General features: G+C 33.1%; 1 protein-coding gene across 1 annotated transcript; it reads right to left on the bottom strand.

Annotated features, from left to right (window-relative positions):
* Window positions 1–1,194: 1,194 nt before the first annotated feature.
* On the bottom strand, window positions 1,195–19,840 carry LOC130443359 (centromere-associated protein E-like). The gene is made up of 12 exons (XM_056777932.1): window positions 19,820–19,840; window positions 19,577–19,720; window positions 16,761–17,879; window positions 12,284–14,693; window positions 8,741–9,495; window positions 6,878–8,683; window positions 5,256–5,414; window positions 3,631–3,823; window positions 3,371–3,572; window positions 1,771–1,921; window positions 1,552–1,719; window positions 1,195–1,354 (listed from the first exon to the last, which is right to left on the bottom strand). Exons 1-12 carry the CDS (start codon window positions 19,838–19,840, stop codon window positions 1,307–1,309), a joined length of 7,176 nt encoding a protein of 2,391 aa, XP_056633910.1. The 3' UTR covers window positions 1,195–1,306.
* Between the last annotated feature and the right edge of the window lie 885 nt (window positions 19,841–20,725).

Genomic DNA, 20,725 nt, shown 5'->3' with positions numbered 1-20,725 from the left:
GATTTTAAAAAAAGACTAGTGTTTTGTAGTACGGAAAGTTAATCAATAGAGAGACTTTTTCGACTATGTTTTAGTTGGAGGTAAAGCCACGTTTAATAAAAATGGTTGTGTTTACAGGCAAAACATTCACTATTACTCATCAACTAATCCATATCACATACTGACACAAAGTCAAACTAGATTATCGTTGAATGTATAAGAAGGTATTTTTGGTGAATGTATTTAGATTGACTAGTAAACCATTTACCTCTTCCATTGGAATAAGTCCCACTTTGTATGCGTCAAAGGATGTGGTTTTTTCATCATGGTGCGCCGGCTCACTCTAATCAATTAATTAGTGGTGAACTAAATGTACTATTTCCTGGAAGATAAATCGGAAGAAATGGTCTGGTACAGTGGCCATCAAGGTTACCAGATTTCAATAAATGGACTGATTTTTCTGTGTACAAAATATTTCCAACAACGAGGAATAACATAAAGGAGGAATACGGAATGAATTTCGGAATGTTTCGAATACCTAATGTGATAATAAAGACGTGTACGTATACTGTAGTAAATAGGGTAGTTTTTTAGAAGTTTCGTTCCTGTGATTTATTTGATTTATTCCGAACAGGAATAATAAAATATCGGTGAGACAAAAAACGTCAATTAAGTGGTGTTTAGAGTGGTGAGTAGCAAGAGACGACGGGAAGGTGTAGTGGATGGGATCCAATGTCCTTCAAGGACCAATCTCATGTCATGTTACAACTGGCTTGGTTTCAAAAGCAAGCGCGCGTGACCTCCAAGAGGATCCCCCTCCTCAGTCTATGCATGTCCATTACACATTAGTGTTTGTGGTACCTAGAGGCACCGCGCCCTCTACCTCCTCACTATGCGAATGCTTTTATAACAGTGATATTAATTATCCCATCAGTAATTTTATTCTTATACCAAAAATTATTCTTTCGCTTATTTTTTAGTATTTTTAAACTATAATTTATTATAGATACATATATTTTATAAATAGAAAAATTTCAATAACCGCTTACCGATTTAATTGATTTCATCGTTTCTATTTGAGTTAAAAAATTGAAATTGAACAATGTGTTACAGTCCACTCATTCAACTCAATAAACTTGTGAGTATATTTAAGTATAATTGCAGTTTTAAAGAACCGTTACTTTTGAGGGAATATGGGAACAAAAAAATGCCACGAGCCTTAAATGCTTCTATTGTTGATACATTATTATTTGATAAATTTTTGAAAATACAACAAACTAGTACAAAAACATCATTTTTCAGAATAATAAAATCAATTATCCGAAAATTACTGATTATAAGCCGACGACAATCGTCCTGAAATCGACTTGAAATCCTGAAACAAATATAAGATATATGAAATATAAGTACGTTTACGGGACGGTTAATGCATATCAAAATAAATATTTGTTTTAGCCACACTAAATAATTTTTTCATCCTTAGTTTTCATAACAAGAACTATATTGAAATTTATAAAAATTTTACACTACGAAGTAAGAAAGTCTCACCTTAATATTGAGTTAAATACTTACCTTTGAAGAAGCAGCACGCATGTTAGCTCTGGATTTTTCTGTAACAGAATTGTTTGTATCTTTGACAGGCTTACAAGGAGAATCACTCCTTTGCTTCGTTTTATCTTGAAGTTTCATTTTAAGTAGCTGCTCGTTATTAACTGTTTTTTCCAACTGTATGCGCATTCTCTATAAAAAATGAATTTCAAAAACTAAATATTCGACAAAAAACTGTCACACCTCTAAGGCTTCAGTATCTTTTCTTTTATGAATCCTAGCTCTATCCCTTTCTGCTTCCAGCAAACTTTTGAAATGGAGGACATTTGTTTTTTCTTTTTCGAGTTCGTCTTCCAAATTTCGAGCCTTTGCACGTTCTTTTTCAATGGTAACTCTGGAATTGATAACGGTGATTATTTTGGTGATAATTAAGACGTGCCAGAAAAATACAAGCAAGAGGTACGAGAGTTGTCTGAAAAGTCTTCCACCTCAACCTGAAATTGTTCTGAGGAGTTTCTGAGAGTTAGTCACTGTGTACTATTATTTACCACAATGAAATTTTTGAATAACTGAATTCAAACGTGGCCCTATTAGCATGACTCGGGGCAGAAAAAAGTTCCTCAAATGGTACGAGACGACCGACAGATTAAGGTTAGAGCTTGCAACAGAAATTTCTTGGGTCTATAGCCAACTGATTTATTTTTCAAATATGCAATGTGTTTCGAATATTAACTTATATCTACGTCGTTATTAACCATTAAGATGCCTTTCAGTTTTGAATAAGTCGACTAAAGTGTTGAAGACTTCCACGTTTTGGATTTAGTGTCAAAGTAAGCTAGTAACACTCTTTCTGTGAAGCTGCCTTTTTTTGCTTTTTGACCGATTCAGAAATTACATTCTTTATTATTGCAAATGAATGTTTAATATTTGTCAATTCTCACATAACGTCCAATATCTCGTGTCAAATTTAATTACAATGTAGAGTAGAAAGTGCCAATAGAGTTTCTGATCGTCTTTTCCCAGCTGAGCGATTCCAAGTTGAAAGAGGGCATTTTTATGATGCCACAAATTGGAAAGCTGATAGACGATATCAATTTTATAGAAAAGATTATAAGGCAAGAACTTGGAGCTGGAAATTCAACCATACGTTTATGGTAACAAGCTATGAACAACTTTTAGATTCCCATAAATCTCTTGGCTGCCAAATATCAACTCTCTATTGCCATATATCATTGTTTGCTAAGAATTTGGGTGCTCTTAGTGACTGGGTGAAAGGTTCTACCAATGGGATCCTGCCTTGAAAGGTGATTACAGCTTGATTTTGAAGAAGGAAGATGTGATCCCCCATAAAAGGGATGAATAAAATGTGTTATAAATTATAATGTGTGGTTTTCTCAATGTAACAAAAAAATCTCACGTGTTACAGTTTTTTTCTAGTTTTTTTTATAGGAAAGATTACCACGCAAGAACTTAGAGCTGAAAATTCAACCATACGTTTATGGTAACAAGCTATGAACAACTTTTAGATTCTCATAAATCTCTTGGCTGCCAAATATCAACTCTCTATTACCATATATCATTTTTTGCTAAGAATTTGGGTGCTCTTAGTGACTGGGTGAAAAGTTCTACCAATGGGATCCTGCCTTGAAAGGTGATTACAGCTTGATTTTGAAGAAGGAAGATGTGATCCCCCATAAAAGGGATGATTAAAATGTGTTATAAATTGTAATGTATGGTTTTCTCAATGTAACAATGCTGTTCAGTTTCATATTTTAATTCAAAATGATCATGAATAGTCAGTCAGTGGTTGTTTTTCATAAAATTAATAGATGATTGAACTTACATATATTCTTCTAGTTTCCGTTCGTGATAAGTTTTTTGTCGATCGATGGAGTCTTTTTCTTGTTTAAGATCCATCACCATTTTCGAATGTGAATCAACTTGCATGGTGAGCTCAGTACTCAACTTCCTTTCTTGTTCCAAAGTTTTTTGCAAGTCACTTAGGCGCTTTTTTCCTATTTTTACAGCGTATTGCATAGCGTTAACTGAAACAATTTATCAAAGTTATCGATTCAGTATAAATTTCATCTTATAAACAAAAACCTTTATGATCTGCGACTTTTTGTTTTTCCAAAAGTTCTTCTTCCAAAGCAGCGATTCTTCTCAATAAACCAAGTTTGTCGCCACTTTCGTTCGACTTTAATACACCAGCACTTTGTCCCATTTTTGCGAGCTGCTCAGCCGTTACGTCACAAAGTTTGTTATACAAAAACTGCAGTTCTTCTAGAAACAGCGACTAAAATAATATCAAAGTATAACTATTTTGCAAATTGTATACTAGGCTTTGGAAACGGGAGAGAAACCAGACAACTGAAAAGGGGTGCATTGAATCGACAGAACAAATAATTATTTCCCAAATTGGGAATTATCCAGAACTAAATAAAGCATCAAATATGTCTGTAAAAGAAGGGCTGACAATGGCTATGATGATAATACTAATAGTAATCATAATATAATATTTTTGCTGTCGTCATATTCTTAAGGAAATAATAGCTTGTATGACCCGATTAGGGCGCTATACATAAAAAAGAAAACAATATATGGAAATGGATAATATGTGGTATGGCAAATGTCACCGATGTGTTATCAGAACATTGATAAGAACTCAGTTATTAGATGGATAAATACAAAAATAGTGAAGAGTGAGTGAAAATAATTGAAATTCCAAGAATTAAAACAAGAAATTAATAAACTATGTTTCTTAGAGAAAATCTACTGGCCTGTAAAGATTCAGTCCAAAAGTATCTCGTAAACATTCGTGACATCTAGACATCATCTAGAGCAAACTTTTCACAAGTCAGCGGTAAATAAGGGAGGAAATTTTCATTTAAAAATCGCAATCGGTTCAATTTTCATAATGAAAAAATAGCCAATAATTCATTCGTAAATGGGCTACAGAATAGCGGATCAAGAACAATAACAAAGGCACGTAACTTAAATTCTATCATTTCACATTAAGACGTGGCCGGGGTCTAAATCTAGTATGAGCGTCACTAAAGATTTCGATTGATACAAGATTATGAGTTATTGAAATAAGAATTAGAGGATGATGAATTTCTCCTTCCCAATATAACAATGATTCTTTTATTCTTTAGATGTAGCGATATATCTTCCTTATTTAGATCTATTCCAAGGCTACTATAATATTGAATCAAATTAAAAAAGTCGCTTTTACAAGACATTTTCTACTGAGAGAGGCTAATATCAAATCTCAAGAATGAAATAATAAAATTCCCAGATTTAATAAGAAAACATATTATTCTCCATGACTATACCGAACCACTAACAATAACCACTACAGTCTCGTAAATCGTTCAAACAGACTTATTTGAACCTTGAAGCACCTTTAGAGGAAAATTGCGAAAATATTGAGTACATTTCGACACGTCAATCTGAACTTAGTAAATGTATTGAAGATTATAATCTTGAAATAAAGAGGCGGCCAAAGATTTTGTAACCAATTTCGTTTTAAGGTACAGATTGCCTAACGAAACGATGACTGATGACGCTAAACATGTTTTTTAAAACGGTATATTGTGAAAAACACAATAGAATAGTAAAATGTGTGTAAAGATACCCGTTGGGTTTGATTGATTCGTCTCTCCCTCCCTTTCCGAAGTCTAGCATTTCCTTCGCAATATTGTAGAATACTCTTTCGTCATATTCACCTGTACACCACCAGTTGCCATTTTGTTGATTATGATTTGAAGATTGGGTTTAAAAATAGAGGCTTTCTTGCCGAAGAATCTCAGCTCTTTCTCAGATAATGGGGTTATGGCTACAACATCCGGTATCGACACTGTATTGATTGTTTTTACTGTAAATTTCTTGGATAAAAAAACAAATCGTTAAAAGAACCGTTCACAATGATAATAATTTAGTAAATGCTACTGTATTTGAAGTTTTTCCAGAAATAAAAAACAAATATTTTTTGCTATTAAATCACTATGTATATCATATTCCATTTCTTCTAGCCTATATTAATACTTAAAATGTTCAAATATTGTTTTGTTCATAGTTTTCCAGTTTATCGACCAACTATCTCAACTAGGAGCTATAAATTTACGTAGAGAACAAAATTTAGAAAAAACAAAAACGATACTATCACAATTACTACTATAATCGAGAATAGAGAGCTTGTCGTTCTCTATTGTTCCTTGATCGTCCTCGCCGTTGCCTATGAAGGATCTCCAGAGTTGGAGAGTCCTTCCAGGTGTTGCTGGCGTGAAATAAAGTCTTTTCCACCAGTTCAAAATCTAATATTTATCTCTGTATTGGTAGATGCCTAAGTTGTATATCGTAGTTTCCTCTGATGCCCTGGATTATATATGAGGGTTGTCTAAAAAATTTTCGACCTCAACCAGAAGATGTGAGAACAGATTAATATGAGTTGGAAAATATAATTGTGCTTGCGTTGAGAGCCAGTTTGGATACTTACTTTAACAATCGTATGAGTGAGTCGTTAGAGGAAACGAACACTCTGCACCATCATTTACGACCGTAAAATTTTGGTCTTTTCAGCTTTACTGAAGGCGAGTATTCAGATCGGCCAGAAACGGCAATATCATCGAGAAAGTTCACCAAATAGTACTAGACGAGCGTCGGATTAAGGTAAGAGTCTATCGGCATATCAAAATAAAGTATTTTCCAACATCTACTCTTCTCACTATCCTGATTTGATTACCATGACATGAAATTGTTTGCTGACCCTCCTGCTGCTGATTTATTTATATTTATTTACACTATCTCACTTTCCAGAATCTTAGATTTATCGTAAACAAATAAAAAGACCTTCTTAAAAATTATCTCCATAAAAACAGTCACAATATGATGTAAACGGCTCCCAAAAAATACAAGCAGTATGAGTAAGAGGATCAAAGATTTTTAAAGAATATCTCGTGGGATTTTGGGACGAGAATAAATTTAGAGATGTTGCTTTATAACAAAAAAAAAACTGTAATAAAAACGCCAATTATTTTTTCAATTATTTCGTTATGGTTTATACTGATTTAACAAAGTTTTATAAAAAATAAAGTATTTCTAAAAACAAGACGTAACATAAAACTTTTATTATTCTACTATAACCCAAATAAACAAACCTAACTTTCTGTTAGGTTAGAAAAACCTGTTAGGTTGTTATGAAATTAATTTTGAAAGATAATATTAAATCATCATTTAGGAATTTACCTTATTAATGAGATTACACATATTTCCGCAACATTCAATATCTATGATCAAATATATTTGTCTAAAAAAAAAACCATTTCGTTTCTTGGTTATCAATGATTACCTGTTTTTTATCCGCAAGTTGTTTTCTCAACACCTCCACCTCTTTTTTAATTTCTTCATTATTCTTGATACCTCTTTCAAACCTTTCTTTCAGAGTTGAATAACTTTTTTCAAGCAAATTTTTCTCTTTTCCAGTTTCAGTGATTTTCATAATCAAATTGTCATTTTCTTCTTTTAAGTCTTGGCTTTTCTTTCTAAATTTTTCGATCGTTTTCGAATGATCGTCCAATGCTTGTCCTAGTAAATTACATGTTTCCGTTTGCCGGTCGCACATCTTTCTTTTTTTAATGACGACATCTTTCACCTGCTCATTTTTATCTTTTACAGACGAAATCCTCTTTTTTTCTTCATTGAGAAGTCTTTTGATTTTATCGCGTTCGTTAGTAAGTTTTGCGAGATTTTCTTGTAGAGTTTTAATTTCTTTACTGTGTTTAATCTTCAGTTCGTCAGTTGAGTGTTGATGTTGAGTAGCAGCAATATTATCTAACTCTTTTTTCAATTTAGTATTTTCGTTTTGTAATTCAACTATCAATCCGCTTAATTTCGAATTATCATTCTGTAATTCGTTAAGTAATTTTTGTAATTTACATTTTTCACTTAAAATTTCGTCTAAATCCTTTTCGAGTTTAATATTCATACATTCCAAAGATGTATACTTCTGTTTCAAATTAGCCACATCTTCTTTAGATCTATTCAGCTGCGAATCTATAGTTCCCAATTCTGTACGTTGCACTGTTACTTGATTTTGTAAATTTCTATTATCTATTTCCAATTTCGATACGAGTTCTTTCAATTTTGATTCAGCACTTCTCAATTTTTCTAGTGCAGATACTTTTTTCAAAGAATCTCCCATAGCTCCTTCATATTGATTTTTCAATTTATTGTTCTCATTTTCTAAATCTATCAATTTAGTCCTCAGCCTATCGTTTTCTTCTTTTAATCCAGAAATTTCTATTGGGCATTTTATATGTTCATCTAGAATCGTTTTTAACTGATTTTCAAGTTTATTTAGAGCTTCTTCGTTTTCTACAGCTTTTTGTTTCCATATGGATGCATCTTCTTTGATATTAGTGACAGTTTCCAAGCTTTGCTTCAATTTTTCATTTTCTTTTTCTTGTTTAATGTTATTTTGTTTAAGGCTTTGTATTTGAGAAAGATAATTTTTATTATCGTTAGATATCAAGTCCAGATCTTTTTTAACTTTCAAATTTTCAGATTCCAACAGAGCAAGGCGTTGTTTTAAAGTAGATTCGCCCGATTTTAATTTAATCAATTCAGACGAAGATGTCTGAGATTCTTCTGATATATCATCAAGTTGTTTTTTCATTCGAGTATTTTCAGATTCCAGTAGAGCAAAATTCTGTTTCAATATTTTACTTTCCTTTTGATTTTCTAAAATTTGTGCATTTATATAATTCAGGTTATCCAGGGCAGCATTCAATTCTTTATTTAATCTGTCATTTTCCAATTCTAATTTAGTTAATTGATCTGCAGGTTCTACTAGAGCTTCATCTTTTACGCAGATTGATTTAGATTTATCAAGATCCTTTTGCAACTTACTTTTCTCGACTTCTAAAGTAGATATCTGTTGTCGCAATGTGAGTACTAAGTTTTCTAGTTCACTAATTCTATCTTCCGTTTTAGAAATTAATTGTAGCCTTGCATTTTCGCTTTCTAAGTTTGAAACTTTATTTTCTAGCTCTTTTTCGGCAGCCGCTGATATTTGGGCTGCAATCTTAGCTCTCTCTAATTCGGCTTTTAATTTAGATACTTCGTCGGCTGTATTAGCGTTATATTTAATTAGGTTCTCATTTTCTTCGATTTTTTCTTGTAATTTATCATTAGAAAATTTCAAAGATTCTACAACATTGTCAAAATCTTTCTTCAGTTTAACTTTATCTCCTTCTAATTGATCTATTATCAGTTTAAGTTTGGCTATTTCGCTCTGCAAGTCTGATATTCCTGTTGAAGAATTTTTAGCTGTTATTAAAACCGATTCTAATTCTTTTTTCAATGCAATTATTTCATATTCTAAATTTTGTATAGTAGTGAGATTCTTCTTTTTCTCTGTCTCTAATTCATCAACTTTATTACCATCGGCTATTCTAATATTGAGACTGCTCTCTAATTCTTTTTTCAATCTATCAACCTCATTTTCGGCTTTCATTAAATCTTGTTTCGAAATTTTGATTGATTGCTGTAAAAGATCGATTTTATCGAAAGAACGATCGTATTCTGCTGCTTTATTTCTCAATCCATTATTTTCTGTTTCCAGTTGTGCTATATGTTCTTTCATTTTTTTAATTTCTTCTTTTAAATCGCCACCTTCAGATATTTCTGCAAGAGCAGCAGTTAATTTGACATTATCCGTTTCCAATTTTCCGATCAATTGCTGTAAAGATTCCTTATCTTTCAAGCTTTTTTCATAATCACCTTTACAAGAGGCTAGTTCTGCTTTAAAGTGATCTGAGTTCTCATTTGCTTCAATTAAGCTCGATTCCAATTCAGCTAGTTTTGCTCGACATTTATTCAATTCATCGCTCAACATCGCAGTACGGTCGCTGACTTTCATCGATCTAAGTAGAGTTTCAGCTTCTTTTGCACGATATTCTGAGTTTTCTGCAAAAAAATGATTGTGTTGAAATCAAGATGAAGCGTTAAATACGGCTATAACGATATGCGCGTTTTTACGGTCATCTGAAAACAGAAGTAAAAGTGATGTTAGTAATTTTATGTTATTCTCATAAAATTTTTGTCAGGAGGAAGTGGAACCACGCAATTGTGATCATTTGAGTAGCAAATTTGTTGAAAAATATCAGATTTGTGGGAGGAATACATATACTGTCTGAAAGCCATAGTTTTCCCTTATATAGCTCTGGTTGACCAGGTAGTAATTTAACAATAGTAGAAAGGATAAAGGGTGACAGTGGACGGTCACGAACTATTGCCTAATCCAATGAATTTTTCAACATTTCAATTTTTTACTTATATAAGAAACACGATGTTCCACAGAATGTAGTTCAATTAAAACTGTTTTATTGTTTTTTAATACCTCCTCTAAGTATTTTCAATAAATAATCACAATTTATGATGATTTTCTTCAGAATGTCTCTTTATGACGGACGTCCCAACTCGTCCCAGACATGTTCTATGGAATTCATGGCTGGGTTGTGGGCTGGCCAGTCAAACCACCTAATTTCTACGTCATCCAGATACTCCCTGACAATTCTGGATGTATGTGGTCTAGCATTATCTTGCATAAAAATGCCACGTTCCCCCATAATCACCATGAAACGTATAACATGGTCTTCTAGCACCTCGGTGATGTACCTATGGGGGGATAGGAAGCAATTTTCTATGAAGACCAACTCTGTACGAGCTTGTGCTGCATTCCCGCCCAAACCATAACTGACCTACAGCCAAAGGGAAGACGCTCGTCAATGCAAACTTCAGCATATCTTTCCCAAAGTCTTCTCCACACCCGTCGAAATCTCTCTAATTCAGTGAGGCAAAAACCAGGTCCAGTCATCATCATTCCAACGAACGTGATCTCTGGTAAATGTCAATCTTGCAGTCCGATGCTGGCGTTGCAACGGGGGATCTGTATTCATTCTTCTGCATGACAGTTCAGCAGCATTAAGTCTTCTTCTAACGGTCAATTCACTAACGTTGACATTTCTCACTGATTTCGCAGTGAAACCGCATTAGCTGTTCTATTCCGCAAACTTGTTGACACCAAAAAACGGTCATCTCGTTGAGTGGTAACTGTCTACAGAAACCGCTGGTACACCCTTTGCACACAACAAAGACTAGCACCAACAATTCTTGCAGTTTCACGTTGACCCCGAACTGACCTTTTGTTATGCTTCGTCTAGATCTTATGTCTCTTCTGATTTGAAATTTCTTGATAAAATAGAAAAAAATGTGTGTTTTGTCGTCTTTCTTCCTACTCAAATGCTCAATTTAGTTTGACGTGAATTAGTGGACGTACACCTAGTGAGTGGGAGCCACACGAAAAGAAACCATCTCAAACCTGCCCTGCGGATGAAAATGTTCAACACATCAAGGCTATTTCTAAAAACAAAATCATTCCTATATGAAAATATCTCTATTCCCCTAATTAAATATCATAACGAGCTTCTCTCTATTACGTAGAACTCAGTCTGTTGGAGCAGCAAGCAACTTTTAAATGCGTCAACTTCAAATGTTGGCTAAACGTCAGGTAGCAATTATTATTTTCGACGACAGTCTAATATACCGTTATTCTAATCATTAACTATTAGTCTTGTGACAGTTAGATTGAGAAGTCTTTGTGGAAATCGTCACCATATGCTAGAAAAAGATTAAACTGCAACTTTCCATCAGGAAGGGTTAAGTGGACGTGAACTTGCTCAAAGATTAGTGCGAAAAGTTGTGTTGAATTATTTAAGAAATTCCGTTCATCATGGATCAAACAGAAGGTGCTAGAAGCAGAAAACTTAATCAAGAACTGAAAGAAGCTACTGCAACAAGCATTACCTTGAAAAATTGTAAAAGTATAGTAAAAGATATGGTAGTATCGGCGGACGATTAAAAGAATATTGAACAAACATGAGTATATCGTTCCTCAAAAGTTGAAAACAGCACCACGTCTTCTTTGGCGTTGCTGTTTATTAGCTTAAATACGAAAGATAATGCTGCTGGCGCAATTGTAGAGAAGATTTCCAGTATTTTAAAATCAGAAAATTTAGAGGTGCCGCTCCAATAGTTTAGGCTGCATTTAAAAAGTCTGGATTTTTGTCGTTAGTCTATCCTTCCGCGTAAATAAATAAAACCTCAATGTCCTTGAAGTACGTTTTAGAATAACAATGATGGTCAACAAGGGATATTCCAAATGTCCTGGTCCAAGTGAATGCTCTGAGTAGATAGTCGTTAGCTTGGCACGAACAATTGGAATATCCCTCATATTCATCTGACATGAAGTCGATCGAAAATCTAGGAAGGAATTCTGGTTTAAGATAGACAATATGCCGCATATTTATTAATTAATTTGGTGGAAAATATGTCCTCGAGAATTTAATCAAAAAAGACTAAGGACTGATTTACAATTAGTTCAATAGTAATTTTAGGATTTATCGTTTACATACATGTGCTGCTAAATTTATTCATAAATCGGTGTTTTTATAAAATAGTATATGGAATTAATTCTGAACGTTCCACAATCGGAGTATTCTTCTATTTCTGCTTTAATTCTAATTATCTCAAATAATAGAATATTGCCTTTGAATAGAATGGAATATTTTTTTCAAATTAGATGGATATGGAATTGTGCTCCTCACTATATATTATTTTAAAAAGAGACCATAGCATCAATGTATTTGTGTAGGTTTTACCAATACAAGAACAGAATAGAAAATTTAGAACTTACCTAAACGCTTGCATAAGTCTTTCACCATCCTCTGGAATTCGTCGGCCATTTCATTGGGTAGACTTGCTTTCTCTAAACATTTCAGTTGACCTTCTAGGTCCTGACAAATTGTCACTAGAACACCTTCATCTTTCATATCTGGAGGAAGTGATGGTACATCCACATGTGGAGTTTTCAATTTATCTAATAATTCGTTTCTTTCTAAAGCTTGAGCTTTAATTTTCTTAAGCAAATTTTCGTTTTCTTTTCGCAAATCGTTTAGTTCATCAACGTCTATAGTAGGATATTGTTTCAATTGGAATTTGATTGTGTTCAACTCTTTAATTAACTGTTTATTTTCTTCTATTGCGTGACGTAAATTATTTTTCAATTCCGCAATTCTACCTTCTGAATTTGCTAGTTTGCTGTTTAACATTTCACTTTCATTTATGGTCGCTTCAAGCCGAACAATTTCTTCTTTCAAATATTTATTTTGTTCAACAAGTGATTCCAGTTCTTTTTCTAATGAATTTGTACGTTTTTTATTTTTCTCTGTATCTTCCAGTATCAGTTTTTCCAAGTCATTTTTGTCACTAACTGCTTTTAGTAATTCACTTCTTAGTTTACATAATTCGGAATCGTCTTTCAATTCTTTTTCTATAGCTGCGTTACGAGATGATAGCTGCTCGTTTTCGTTTTGAGCCTCCTGGATCATTTGTGATAGTTGTTTTATTTTCAACTGTAGGTTACAATTACAAGTATTTAGTTTTTTATTTTCGTCTTCTAAAGTATTCGTTTTTTCTTGGAATTTTTTCACGTGTTCAATTAGGTCTTCTATTCGGTCTATAGCTACTTCTTGCACTTCTGTCGAATGTTTACGTAAAGCTTCATTCTCAGCTGCTATTTTAACTCCTTTACATACTTCATCTTTAAGCCTCAACATTATATTGTTGGAAGCAATCAATTCTTTTTCGAGAATTTGTATACGTTCTTCCAAGCTTTTACAACGTGAGCAAAAGAATGATCTAGCAGTTTCGAAAGTTTCTACTTCTTCATCTTTGGACATAATTTTGTTTGTTTTTGTTGCAACTGTAACCAATTTTGGGCGTTTTTGATTATTAGATCTTTGATATGGTTCCATAGGAACTATTAAAACATTATCTTGTGCTTTAGTAACAGATGTGATCTGACTGTATATAATTCGTTTGTTTGAATCGAGTGACGTAACACTTCTAGAGATTATTGTATGCGGTGTTAAGGATTCTTTAAGGAAATTCCACCTAGACATATTATATTCCAATTGAATGGCTTCTGATTTAGCTCTCGGTTTGCTGGCGTAAATTACTTTTTCTGGTTTTTGAGTTATTGAATGTACTAATTTTTTTTTACAAATTCTACGTTCGACATTTTGTGAATCTTCCAATTTGAGAGTAGAGGGAGTATCTACTCCTACCGAAACAATTTCCGTTTTTTTAGTGATGGTACCTGCATCTAATTTTGATACATCTTGAATAATCAATGATGAACACTCTACTTCCACGTCGTTTCTTGTAACAGGAATATTGGCGTTGGTGATTTCAGATATTTCTGTAGATTTTGCTATTTTTTTTGTCTTTGTACAATCCCATGTTCCCATATCAGTATTTATTCCAGTAGAAAGAGTGTAATTTACTATTAACTTTTCTGGTTTTGTGATATGTTGTACGTTCCCATCGTCAGATCTAAATACTTGGATTTGGTTTTGTAAGTTGTGCCATCCATCACATTGTTTGTTCAGTTCCAAAGAAATTCTTTTTATGGCGCTCTTCGAGTGAAGCAGTAGTTCATGAAGTTGCTGATCTGCGGCTAGGTTAGAAATTTTATGTACTTTATCATGAAGTCTTCTATTCTCTTCCTTTGTCATCTCTAGTTCAGAGGTTATTAAACAAATTGAATCATTTTCGGTCTTTTTATCACGAGGAAATTCTATACGAAGACTTTGGGATTTTTCAAATTCATCCAATATTGGTTCGTGATCTTTTAAAACTTCACTTAACGTATTCAATGTATCTTCTTTTTCTTCTAATGTTTGGATGAGAAAAACATTATCCTCTGTTAAGTCCTTGAGATGTTTTGTAATATTATCATTTTCTATCTTTAAGGCTACGATGTGATGCACCAATTTTTGATATTCAGCTTGTATGTTACTAAGATAATTCTCCAATTCTTCGTTTCTAGCTTTCAAACTATCCACTTCGAGATTTAGAGTACATATTACTGATTTCAATTTGCTGGTTTTGTTTTTGTGTTTAAGTGTTTGAGAATTGAGGCCGTGGATTGAATTTGTAAGTCTAACTTCTAAAGAGCTCAGTTTTTCTTGGGTAGCGCTAATGAGACTATCTTTCTCCTCAATTTCTGCTCTCATTTGAACAGCATGTTCTCTGAACTTCTCCTGAAAATTATGATAACAATTTCTATTCAAGAATTATATAATAAATATCTGGTTTAATGATTAAATGAACACATGGTTCGAAGGAAGAAAATTGCTAGGATGAAATATTGACAACAACAATGAAATAGGAGGAGAGTTTCAACTGAAGAAAAATGCAATTATTAATTTATCAGTTTCATTAGGGTGCACGTAACGTTACCCTTTACCGCTTATCCCTGCCGTCGCCAGAAGACGTCTACTGAGGAATGTCCTACATGAATCAAGTAGAAGCCCCAGCTGGCCGTGTCTTCAGTTCGGATCAGAGACTCCGAACGAGAGGTCGTTACGCCATTCTGAAGAGACAAAACAACGTCGAAACTGATCAGAGGTTACGACCCTCTCCTTGTAATTGCGTGCCATTGGAAAAGCTAATTTCGACGGATTGTCGATAACACCACGTTCTTCAAAGAAGATGTAATTCAATATTCTCCGTGGTATTAGCCAGAAAAGTAGTTGTTTTCTCCTTCAAAGAACGGCAAACCAACAGTTAGAATCATGAAGTTGGAAATAAGAGGTGTAAATAGATATTATGCTTTTTAATTACTCAACATGCCTTATATATCACCTAATAACTGAATTCACATATCGCCGTCTACGGCAGAGATCTACTTGACTAATGCTTGTGAACATGTCGCCAAAAGACGTCTACTGAATAATATTCAACTACATGAATCAAGTAGAAGCTCCAGCCGTTCGGATTAGAGATCTCGAACGAGAGGTCATAACGCCATTCTGAAGAGAGCAACAACGTCGAAACTAGTCATTGGTTACGATCCTCTCCTTATAAATGCGAGCTATTAGGGATGCCAATTTGTCGATGACATCACGTTCTTCGAAGAAGATGTAATGTTTCTAAATGTTTTTGATTTCAGGTCGCTTCTGTTTTAAAATTAGTTTTTCTAATAATTTTTGGAAGACAAATAAAAATGGATGTTGCGACTTCTTTTATTCTTTATCAAAATAATTTTGATTTTCTTAATGGAAACGTAGCAATGAAGCACCAAAGTGGACTAACTTTAATATATATTCCGAGCTTTCGAATACTTATGTATTTATCGTTATCGTCTGGGACTGAAATTACGATCAAGTACAATATAAGAAATATGTATAAATGTTGATTTGAATCACATTTTCTACAATTTTTTTCCTGTGAACTTTACCCTATTCTATTAGCTCTATAATCAGTAAAAAATTGTAGATAACAAAATAAAATGCCATAAGTTACAAAACCAAAGAGTTTGCAAACCATTTTCAGAAATACTAAGTATAAAACTTACATATCAATATTAATTGAGTCGTATTAATTGATATAATGATAATCAAAAATTAAGAAATTGAGCAAATATTTCAATAATAAAAAAAGAGAAAACTATGAACAATACAGAAAAAGAAAAGAACGCTGGAAACTCAAAAAAATCATAGGAAAGGAATGAAAAATACAAGGAAAACAGACAATAATAGCATGCTGACATAATTAAAGGCAAGATAAGTAAACAATGGAACAAGAACAACACAACCCTAAAGAATAAATACGACAAAAAAAGGCATAATCATGGAGGAAGACCAATTTATGGAAAGGTGGCGTTAATAGGGTACTGGAATTTTTTAAGACATATATATTCTTGATATGAACTAACGTCAGAAAATAAAATATTCAATTAAAAGTGAAAAAATGATATCTAAATATTCATATTAGAATCGCAAGAAGCTCAAATTTTCAACCACATAATAAAATTATGCTTATTGATTTTCAGTTGAGACGTCATAGGTTTAATAAAAACATTGAACAGTTGTCTGCTGAAATTGTGTAGCTTTTGAAGACCTCTCCTTTGACAATTCTTAATGGAATTGAAATCTTTTTATCTACTCTCGATTTTCGAGTGATTGTAGGTTCATATATTCTTGATTATAGACATAATATTTCCTATGGGGAAAATTTGATGAAGGTGCCCCAACTTCCCCGGAATGACATATTCATTTATAAATAATATACATATAAATATTATACAAATAGATAAACAGACTTACTTGTTCTTCGTCCCTTCCTTTAGCCAGCAAATCTATATGACATACCAATCTTTTTATTTCATTCTCTTGGTCCGCTATACAAGCTTCCAAATCCTCTACTCGAAACTCCAAGTAGTTTCGTTCTCTTTCTATATCTTTCGCTCTATCTAGTTGAGCTTTCAGAATATCACATTCACATTCCAAACCCATCAGATTTTCGTATTTCGATTTGAATATATCCCGTTCAGCTTTGAACATTTCCATACATTGAATCTGCTTTTTCATGTAGTCTACATCTCCTAGCTCTCTTATCATTTCCTCGAGATTGTTCCTCAGATGATCTCGTTCTGATTTCAATCTTTCTTTGTCTTCGCACATGGATTTGAGGCTTTCTATTTCGTGTTCCATGCAAACTACTTTGGATCGAAGAATATCTACTTCTGCTTTTTTGTGAAAATCTCCTTCTTCGGCATCAGATAATTTACGTGTTAATTGAATTATTTCTTCTTCCATGAAAGATTTCGATCTATTCAATTTCATTACACAACACTCCAGTTCATCTACTCTAGCTGCCTTCTTTTTTAAACTATGAACTTCTTGATCTAGACTACGTAGTTGTTCTACTTTTTGACTTAGTCTATCGCGATCTTTTAGAACCTCCTCTAGAAGTAGGGACCTTTGTCTAAACATTTCAACATCGTGAGGGGAATAAGTATGAATGCAAAGCTCTTTTTCTAAATCATGAATTTTCTCTTTCAACTTATCATTTTCATTTATGGCTTCAAATTTGAGTTTCAGATCTTCCATCAAGGCTGGGGTGATTGGGAAACATCCTATTTTGGCTAGTGAGTCTTCGTAGAAAAATACTTGTTCCTTGAGTTCTTCATTTTCGTTTTGTATTAGGGAGAGTTTCGAGCAGTATTTTTTCATTACCTCGACTTCTTTTTGTATTATTTTAAGCCGTATTTCTGGTGTAATGTTTTGATTACGCATCTGCTCGATATTATCTTCTAATTCTTTGATTTCAGTTTCTGTGGAAATTATTTCTGGATATTGGGATAAATTAGAAAGACCTCCTGTTTCGGCATCTCCTCTTGATGGAGTCTGGACAGCGTAAAGTTTCTTTTCTTCGATACTTCTCTGAAACCGATAGCTTATTAATGAAGTATACCTTAAATAAGATAAGCCATCAAATAAAATCAATGAAAATATCTTTCTAATACAATACGACCATTGACAATGATGACGAAGAAAAAATCAATATTGTTAGATCTAAGGTCTTAATAATGTAGAGTTTTTTTTTATTTCATCGAGGATTTGACCTTTTTGTTATTAAAATAGGAAAGTATAATTAATTAACGTTTCTTGCCAGGAAAGTGGGAACATCTGCTCTAGATTTTAGTATAAAAACTGTTGAACAGTATTATGCATGCAGCATTTCTGGTTTTGTTCCACACATGAAAAAACCTGATGAAAAACTTGAATGTCTAAATATGATATTAACCAAATTATATATTCATTTTAATATGAGTAAAACGATTTTTATGAATATTCCAAGTTTTGCAGTTGTAAAGAATGAAGTATGCAGATATTGGTGGGAAACATTTGAAGAAATTTTCAAGAAATATAATCCGAGTTTTTAGTTAACAAAATAAAGCAACTGAGTATAAAGTTGAATCCAAAAAAGCTGAAATACATTTTAATATTTAGCACAAACGCAAAATTTTAACTTTGAAAGCAATTCAACCCCTTTATGAGTGGAAAGTCCAGAAATCTTTTTAAGTAGTGTTGTACAAATAATGTACTGACCAAATCTCGAGCTTTACATTCACCTTATCAATAAATGAATCATAGGTATTCAGTTTTTTGGCCTATGAAACTGTCTTAGCCGTTTTCGAAGCAGGTTCGCCCTTTGCAATCCACTGTCTCGACTGTTTTTAGTTTCAGGAGTGTAGTGGTGGATCAAGGCTTCATTCGGTAATTATGAATAAATGCAACGAATCTGACTTAGTTCACTTATACCGCGTCAATAAGGCCTGGGAAATGTTCATTCGGATGTTTTTGTTCTAAAGTGAACAATTACGGCACCCAAATTCATGGTGCTTTAAAGTACAAGTATTGCGACAAACACCAATTTGGAATAGTGAAGAATTTCACCGAAATAAAACAGGTGAGGGTCTGGGTACTGTATAAGTATGAGCTTAGATCAAAACAGAGTGGTTGAGAACAGTGTTAAAGAATGTATTGCACCTACTAGATTCAGCTGTTGATTTTGAAACACTGCATTGAACAGAATCCTATGAATGTAATCGAACAAATTTGTCAGTTGATAGATAAAGCTTGAAGTTTCAGCAAACAGGCAAGAAAACCTGTAAAGAATGTAATTGTAATTCAGCTTTTTCAATAGATTGATGAGCTTTAGACACAAACAAATATGGTTGATATTGTGATTGATTGAAATAATACAAAAGCTCATTCACGATCAAGTGAAAACGGTCCTGAAATACAGTTAAATAAGATACAAAAAAAATGATTCTGACAGATCCTGCAAATGGTCATAATTCGCTTTTTTACAAGAGTTTTGACAAGAAGTTCTTCTACAAGTAGCTAAACGAAAGCGATTAATTGCTTCATGTTGAGATTTTGGTATAAAAAAGAAAGAAAAAGTTGAATTCATTTTAGTTTTTGTACCCTATTTTCTCTAATTGGGAAAGTTATAAGAAAAGATTACTGCTTATAAATGAATTATTAGTCAATGAGGACATGTTCTTCTATAATATTCAGATATATCTTAAAAACAATTTCTAAAAAAATAGTTGAAATTTATGAAAATTTACCCGCAGTCTTCCTAGTTCCTCTTGAGACCATTCTAATTGTTTTTTTAAGTTGTCTCGTTCTTCGGCAACTTCTTTTATACGTTCGAGCTGTTCTATGGTAGCTGCAGTGATATTTTCCTGTTCCCTACAGTATGATTCTTTGACCTTAAATTATTTTTTCGTTTCATAATTGATTATTTATGGGTTTTCCAATGGTAGTAATGGGACTAAAGTAATGGCAAAAATGATAAACATTATACTTACATGTTGACTGGTTTTCTCCATTCTTATTTACGTTTTCTCTCTGAATTTTCAACGTATTAATGCTCGATTGACATTTGAAACTTTGAAGTAATATATAAGTATTAAATAATAATAACTAGTAATGGCAAACCAAGTTGACACATCAAACTGAAGATCGTTATTGGTTAGAAATGTCTCTGTATTAAAGAGGGTTTTGCAGGAAGCAGGTGTTGTATATTGCATTTTTATTTTTGAGAAGTAACTATTTTCAGAGTTTTGTCCGTCCGCCTGTCTGTAGCTGCGATATCTCCTTACAAGAAGCATGTAACCAGCTGTAGTTTTGCTAAAAAAAGCGTTATTTGGAAAAATGTTTTCAAAGACACGTAAAAATTTGACGTTTCGATCTGTTGCGGTCTTTATCAAAATATTACTAGACATTGACAAAATTATATTGATTAATAGATCATTCACAACATGAATAACGAAATATACAAATCTGTTTAACCATAATAATTTATTGTTTACTAGCTTTTATCCGCGGCTTCGCTCGCATCGAATCCATTAAATAAGTATCAGAAATCATTATAATAGAAAAGAACGAACTCTGTAGCTATATTAGAACCTGGGATATAGATCTTTAAATGTAGAAAAACTGCCAAAAACCTACAAAAATCTATAACTCCACATTGAATATCCGCGCCTAGCTCCTCTCCAACTCGACCGATTTAAGTGTTCAAAAACTCAAAACAAAGAAGGTATTTCAGCGAGTGTTCTTAAACCAAAACGAACTCTGTAGCTATATTAGGACCTGAGATATAGATCTTTGAATGTAGAAAAATTGCTAAAAACCTACAAAAATCCATAACTCCACATTGAATATCCGCGCCTAGCTCCTCTCCAACTCGACCGATTTAAGTGTTCAAAAAC

Source organism: Diorhabda sublineata, chromosome 4 (assembly GCF_026230105.1).
Source record: "Diorhabda sublineata isolate icDioSubl1.1 chromosome 4, icDioSubl1.1, whole genome shotgun sequence".
Taxonomy (NCBI): Eukaryota; Metazoa; Arthropoda; class Insecta; order Coleoptera; family Chrysomelidae; genus Diorhabda; species Diorhabda sublineata.
This window is presented reverse-complemented; position numbering and strand designations above follow the sequence as displayed.